Source organism: Hipposideros armiger, unplaced genomic scaffold (genome assembly GCF_001890085.2).
Source record: "Hipposideros armiger isolate ML-2016 unplaced genomic scaffold, ASM189008v1 scaffold_37, whole genome shotgun sequence".
Taxonomy (NCBI): Eukaryota; Metazoa; Chordata; class Mammalia; order Chiroptera; family Hipposideridae; genus Hipposideros; species Hipposideros armiger.
Window position 1 is genome coordinate 2,553,883 of NW_017731387.1, and position 7,063 is coordinate 2,560,945.

The following is a 7,063-nucleotide window of genomic DNA, read 5'->3' on the forward strand; positions in this document are numbered from 1 at the left end:
GGGACGGGGCGGGGTGGTTGTCAGCACCTTCTTGCGCGCCTCTATGGAGAGCTTGATTTCTAGAAAAGGCTGTGGAAGAGCCCGCAGTAGTCTTTACCTAGGGATTGGGTGGCGCCTGGGGTGCTTAGCCCAGCCAGGCCCTCTGGATGCCCTGCTCTGCGCGGGAGCCCCGGGCTCTGGGCGGAACTCGTCCCCACTAAGGGGTTCATGGTTGGGCCCAAGACACAAACCCTCCAGACTCGCCCCTCCCCTTCCTGAGACTCTGGGTGTAGAAGAGCGAAAACTGGGAATCATGGCTCTAGGGGGTTTGGGAGGTTTCCTGACGACCGCATCTTCTCACCCAAAATAATTTGTGTTCTAAAGTGTGAGGGATGTGTGCGCGCGCCTCTCTCTCTCCCTCCCTCTCTCTCTCTCTCTCTCTCTCTCTCTCTCTCTCTCTCTCTCTGTGTGTGTGTGTGTGTAGAATGCATGTTTTTACCACATACCTAAAAAGGTTCGTCACCCAAAAGAGGATAAAAACCGCTGCTTTGGACAGGGATGAGTGAGAGCACCTAGCATTTTCGGGTGGGTGTTGCCGTCCATCCATCCATCCATCGGATGGCCTTGCCAGCGAACATAGACGCTGAACCAGGAAGGCTTGTCCCCTACCTGGCTGTGAAAACGGACCGAGATGGGTGGGGGGGGGCTTCTCGAGGAGAGAAAGAGCTAAGGAGGCTGGGAAGGGAAGGGAAAGTCGGGGTGAGGGGAACTTAGAAGGTGAATTCGTGGACTAGGTGGCTGGTGGGACTGGCTGGTGAGGCCAAGCGTGCGGGTCGAGAGAGGGACTCTGTCCGGGGTGCTCCGAGCTACATTTGGGGTTTGGGATGGGCAGAGAAAGCCGGAGGGCTTGGAATCGCGGCTCTTGCGGGACCCTTTGCCACCCCTAGACTGTGTGGTGGAGCCGGCAGGCCCGGCGAAGAGGTGGGTCCACCCTTGCCCAGCCCCACGTGCCCCGCATCGCACGCTGTCTTCGCAGGTGGCTCCCAGGCGCGCGGGCGCCCGCAGCCCACCGCGCCCTGGGCGCACGCACCGCGGAGGAGCCACGGTGGGGACACCGGAGAGGGGAGGGTACGGAGAGTGGCACTGTCATCTGGACCTGCGTCCCGCAGCGGCCCGTCTCGCTGCTCACATCCCCGGCCCCAGAGGTGCGGGAGCCTCCCAGTATTCCCCGCCACGCCCATCTCTGGCTGCCAGGGGCGCACCCGGTGGGGAGTGGGGAGATCATTGCCCAGAGGCCGGGCTTCCTGGCTCTCCGTCCGCTTCCCCGCGGCCTGACTGCTCCCGGGGCTGCTGGGGCTACGCAGGCCCTCGGGGGACCTGAGACCAGGTAACAGGGCCCCCACCTGTCCCGGGTCTGGGAGTCTGCGCCCCCGGAAGGCTCATCTCCCAGGGCTAGAGTCGGTTCTCCCCCGGAAGATTAATCGCCATCCCCGCCTCCTCGCCGGGCGGGAGAGAAACCTCCGGCAGGCGCGCTGACCCGCCGACAACGCCCCCCTGGCGCGCAGAGCGCACCCCCAAAGTGCCTGGTTCCCGCGCCCCGCCCCGGAGCGCTGAGAGGAAGGACCGGGAGGGGCGGGCGGATGTGCGGTGAGCAATCGAGGGCTTGGCCCAGCTCCCCGCACGAGCGGCCGCCCCTCCCCGTCTATGCGGGCTCCGGCTGGCGGCCCCATCTTCCGGGTGGAAGGGAGCACGGCGAGGCCCGGGCCGGATGGGGACCGGAGCCCAGGGAGCGCGGCGGGGCTCCAGCCTCCCGCGGCGCCCAAACCTCAAGACGCTGGGGCTTTATGAGGTTCAGTAACCGCGAGGCCTCCATTAACACCTCCCCGGATTATTGAGAGGCTGCGAGGGCGGGACCGAGCGCGTCTCCCCGCACCGGCCGCGGGGTACGCGCTGCGCTCTCCTCCCCCCGCCTCCCGCGCTGGTAGCATAAATAGAAAATAAAAGACAGGTGGAGGGAGCTGCAGGTCAGAGGTGAGGGATTCGGGTGGGGGTGGGAGAGAGAGAGAGAGAGGGAGAGAGAGGGAGAAAGAGAGAGAGAGAGAGAGGGAGAGATTCCCATCCAACGGTTTATTTATTTGGATTAACAGAGGACCCTCGGCGAGACCTGAGGACCGGCGCGCACCTCCCGCGGCCACCTCGCCGAGGACCGGAGTCTTAGGGGAAACGTCTGGACCTCAAGGTAAGACCCTGATGGGCTCTGCCTGACCCGAGCAGTTTTCTGTTCTGCGCGCCCGCGGACGGCCGGGCGCCCCGGGAGTGTCTCCCGCAGCCGAGGGCGTGGACGGGAGCGGGGAGACCCGCTGCACGCGCGGCCGCTGGCACCTGGGGTCACAGCGGGGGAGCGGTGCCGACAACCCTGTCTGGAGGGCGCGGGGCCCTCGCCGCCCCGCCCGGCTGACGCGCAGCCCTTTCCTGCAGGGCAGCCCCTGTCGCGGCGCGCGCGGCCCCGTGGGCTCCGAGGATGCTGACCGGCACCGCGCTGGAGGCAGGTGAGTGACGGGCCGGGGCGTTCTCGCGTTACCCGCCCCTTGCCTCGGGCCGGTGTGCACATCGGGGTGTGAGTGCGTGTGCGCACACGCGTGTGCGCGCCCTCACTGGGGGGAAGGAAGAGGGGGGTGTGTTTGTCTTAGAAATTACCCCGCGCTTCATAGGCTCTAAAATACACAGCCTCCGCCAGAGTCTCCAGACTGGCTTCCCGAAACCCGCGTGTCCCCGCTTCGGCCTTTCTCTTCAAGGTCTGACTGGCCGCTGGATGGAGGTGGGGGGCGGAGGTCACGGGGCCCGAGCCGCGAGTGGTCGGCGGCGCGGAGGACTGCGCTCCGACCCTCAGTGGCGCTGCCCGGCGTCTCCTCCGGGGAAGGGGCGGGGGCCAGTGCAGACGCGTGCTCGCCCGGGGCGGGCTTCGCTGCAAACCGGCGTCGGCCGCAGTGCTTTTGTTCACTGCGCCGTTTCAGCGGGCGCGGTGCGGGTCAGGTCTGGCTCTTCCCGGGGCGGCGCTGCAAACGTCAGGTAAAGGGGCGGCTGATTTCAGGAGCGCGCAGTCCTGGACTCGGCGGCCGCCCTTTTGCCGTGAAAGACAGGAGTGTGAGGGGAGCAGGCGGGCGGCGGAGGCTTTGCGGGCGCCGAGAGGGTGCGCGGTCAGGGGCGCACGCAGGCAGCGGCGAGAAGGTCCGCGGCGGAGGCACGGCCCGGGCTCCCTTGCGCGCCGCGGAATCGCGGACCCACTCCCCTTGGGTCTCGAGGCCGCCCTAGTGGGACAGAATCAGACGCGCCCGTGGGGCAGCGCCAGTCTGGACCTGCCTCCCTCGCTGCTGGGCAAGTTTGGCACATAGAGAGCCCTCTGTCCACGGAGTAAAGCCCGGCGCCTCCCGGCCGTGCGCTCCCGGCCTGTCCAGCGCAGGGCTGGGCAGCGCCGCGCTCCGTGAGCCGTTCCCAGTCCCCCGACGACGCTGACTCCCGGGCCCTACAAAGCCGAACACGGCTGGAAGCGCTGCGCCTCCGAGGCCAAGGGGGCCCCTCAACCGGCTTAATAGGGTCAGAAGGAGAGGCGACCTCTGCCCTTTTAAGGGCAAATCCGGGGGCACAGGATCTTGGCCTCCTCCAAAATTCAGGTCTAAAGAGACCTCGAGTCGCTTACGTCCTCCGGAGATGCAGACTTGCTGGGTGATGTTCCTCTCCGGACCCTTGAGCCTCTGCCGCCCCTGGGGAAAGCCATGCGTCCCTCCCCTTGTCGCCCTCGCCCTGGTGGAGAAGCCGGCGCCGTGAACCCTCAGCCCAGCTCCTGTGCCCCCGCCAGAGCCCAGCCTCCGGGTGGCTGGTGGAGCAGAAAGAGGAGAGGACGGCGTGTGCCCGGCGGTGCGCGAGGGCTCCTCGGGCCGCGCTCGGCCCCATTGCTCCGAATGGAGCTCCGAGTTCAGAAAGGCGGCTCCAGACCGTACTCCGGGCCGCGGGCGGGGCGGGTGGCTTTTATGGGCGCTCGCGGGCCTTTCCGCGGGCCGCCGGGCCCAGCCCCTCCTCGTGAGAGGTGAAAGAAGGCAGAGCCGCAAAGAGCTCCCCTTAAAGCGCTCCCCTTAAAGCGCCTACTGTCCTTTGAGAGTGAGGGAGAGCGAGGAGGGGCCCTCTTGGGTGAATTTCCAGGGTTCCGAGAGAAGATGAGGACGCCCCAGGTCACACACCCAGTCCCCTAGCATCCTCTGCCACCCCACCCTTCCTCTGTAAGGAACTGGAGGAGGAAGCTGGTTTGCAATTTCCGCAGAACTAACAAGGACCTCCCAAACTCCGGCAGCCCCCCGCCCCACCCCTAGCGCTCTGCAAACTTCCTGCACCGGCTGAGGAGGAGTCCTGCAGTTCGCTTCTTTATGGGAGTAGCCAATCCCACCGGGCGCAGGAACTTATAACTCGACTTTTATAAGAAAAAGCAGGCATCGCTGGGATCCAGCCCAGAAGCCGGTTGCAGACGGCGCCCTGTCCTGCGGGTATCTGATAGGTGATCAGCACATACGCGTGGAACGGAGGAACGAATGAATGCATGCATGAATACATGAATGAATGAATGAACAAGCGAACGAATGAATGAATGGATGGAGGGAGGGAGGGCTGACAGGACTTATGTCCTAGGCTGCCCTGGAGACCTTTTACAGAGTTTGGCTTTTTCCTGGAGTGGTTGTTTAAACTTTCACTTCATGGACTCTCCAAAGTTTCATCTCTTGCAAGGAACGAATGATGTTCTTGGGTTCTCTGCCTTTTTTTTTTTTTTTTTTTGCTGAAGGAACCAAACTCCAGCAACAGCCAAAGTGAATTCCAACCCTCATTTGGAAAAGGCGGGGAGGGGGCAAGAGTAGAAACTAGAGAAAGTGGGTCCCTGGACTGAGGTTCCACCTTTACTTTTTCCTCGGAGCCTCCTTCGGTTAACGGACGGATGCTCTTCTCTGAGACCCGGGCTCTTTCTCCTCCTGCTCGGGGGTCTGTGTCCATTTAGCCGCTGATTTGTGGGAGGCGATCGGCTCTGGTGAGAGGACCTGCTGTCTCAGGCAGGCGGCTGCCCCAGCCCCTCCTTGGGGCCCTTCGCTTGCGCACGTGGCTTTGAGAAGCTCATTGATTGCCATGCGAAGGGGCTGATGACACTTACAGTAAATAGCTGTCCTGTGGTCCGGTCGCTGCCAACGTGAGGGGGGAGGTCTCCAGCTTAGTCCGCTTGATTGGCTTCCTTTTTGTGTGAAATTGTGTTTTACGAGCTGCATTCTGGTACCCGGAGGACTGCAATAGCGCCCCGTCTGCAAATAACATCATTTGTGACCCTGAGAAAAGAGTAAGGGGAGCCATGGAGTCTTGGGTTTCATGGAAGAGGTGACTCCAGCAGCTTCAGAAAAGAATGCTTTGGGACAGGAAGTCAGGCTGCTGCTCGGGGGCAGTTCCCTCCCGCCTTCCCTCCAGTCTTGCCTGCTTGCCTTCCTCTTCCTCCTCTCTCATGTCCTTCCTTCCTTCCTAACCCTATTCGCATTCTTTCTTCTCCCCTTCTTCCTTCCCTTCCTCCTCTCTCTCTGTCTCTCTCTTCATCTTTCTAGATTTGGGCTCAGTTCCTCGTAGGTTCCGAAGAGGGAAGGGAGTCTGCCACCAGGGGACTCCCTGAGGTACCCAGGACTTGTCAGGACGCGCCCCTGCTGTTCCCTGGAAAGCCGCGGGCAGCGGTGGGACAGGCAGGCAAGAGGGAGGAAACGGGCACAGAGCAGCCTGGGCTTCCGCCTGCTGGGCTAGAGCTGGGCTGGTTCCTGCCACTCGTGCTGCAGGCCCCTGGGGGACTCCTGGTGGTTTGAATGAATCCACCATCTCAGAGTATTGTGGGCACCTTTTTTATAGGGCCGGGGAGGGGCTGCCGCTGTCGGGAACGGGGGAAACAGAACAGCCTGGCCTCTTGTGGGGTGCAGGTCAGCCGTTCTGCATGTCAGCTCTCACCTTCCCCTCCTCCACAGCGAGCAACCCCTCTCACATCCTCCTAAATGTCGGTGTCCCCCTTTTTAAGCCCTCTGTCCTGCCAGGGCAGTAGGAACAGAACGCAGTAGGGCATGGACCCAGCTCACGGAGTCCCTGAGTCGCTGCCCACACTGACAAGTTCCAAAGGGGACACACACTAGACTCGCCAGCACTTTCCCTTCAAACCTGAACTTGGTAAGAGAATACATCACCCCAAGGCCACGTTCAGCTGCAGACTCACGCCTGCGAGTCCACCCCCCTGTTCTCCACACTCGCCTCTCAAAGAAAAGCTTTTTGGCGAATGTGAACTCCAGAAACATGGGTTCTCCTAGCCCGCTTCTCACTTTGGGGGACTCTCTGGCTCCTGGTAAGGTCCGGGCCCCTCTGGGGAGGTGGGGTGACCTGTTTTCAGAAGGTGAGCTGAGGAAGAGGGGGTGGGGGAGGGCAGGGTCCTCTCTCCAATATTTAGTTATTTGGGGATCCAGGAAGCTGGGGACCAGGGAGTCCACACAGGGGGGAACCCAAAATTTGAAGCTGACGATCTGTTTGCCTTGAGCCAGGTCTGATCCTGAACTTGGGCCAAGCAGGCCGGCTGGCTGCCTCCTGCACCAGGGCAGGGGGACAATAAGGACTCCTTTAAAACGTGATTGCTGGGAACTCTAGGAAGGGTGTGTGTGCGTGTGTGTGTGTGTGTGCTGGGGGGGGGAGTAAATGCCCCCACCCACTACCTCCCCCAGCGCCCCCCCCTTGTAATGTTTGTCCCCATCACCATGCTTGCCCATCACCAGGGGGTTGAGAGGAGTATGACAGGTCTTTGTTGTCTGAATAAAAATCGGTGGCAGCTCCTGGGAGAGAACTCCTCCTACTAAATTATCAAAAATGGGCTGGCTTTAGTCCCTTAACAAATTGGACACAGCTCCGGCAGGAGCAGTCCCCAACCCAACCGACAGGCACTGGGAACTCGCAAGCAGCCAGGGACCGCCGAAAATAGCACTTCTTTTTCTTTCTTTGTGTTCAAAACTATTTTCTTTCCGCACCAGATTTTGTGCCCCCC

The 7,063-nt window shown here is 62.1% G+C and overlaps 1 protein-coding gene across 1 annotated transcript in view; it reads left to right on the top strand.

The window, feature by feature from the left end:
* Positions 1–1,743: 1,743 nt before the first annotated feature.
* The window catches only part of LHX9 (LIM homeobox 9), a gene marked incomplete at its 3' end in the record, with an annotated part of 22,788 nt that continues 17,468 nt past the window's right edge, over positions 1,744–7,063 (top strand). The window contains exons 1-3 of the mRNA XM_019637994.1: positions 1,744–1,922; positions 2,127–2,218; positions 2,458–2,528. Coding sequence (XP_019493539.1) covers positions 2,501–2,528 — 28 coding nt within the window. The remainder of the gene's footprint in view (positions 1,923–2,126; positions 2,219–2,457; positions 2,529–7,063) is intronic.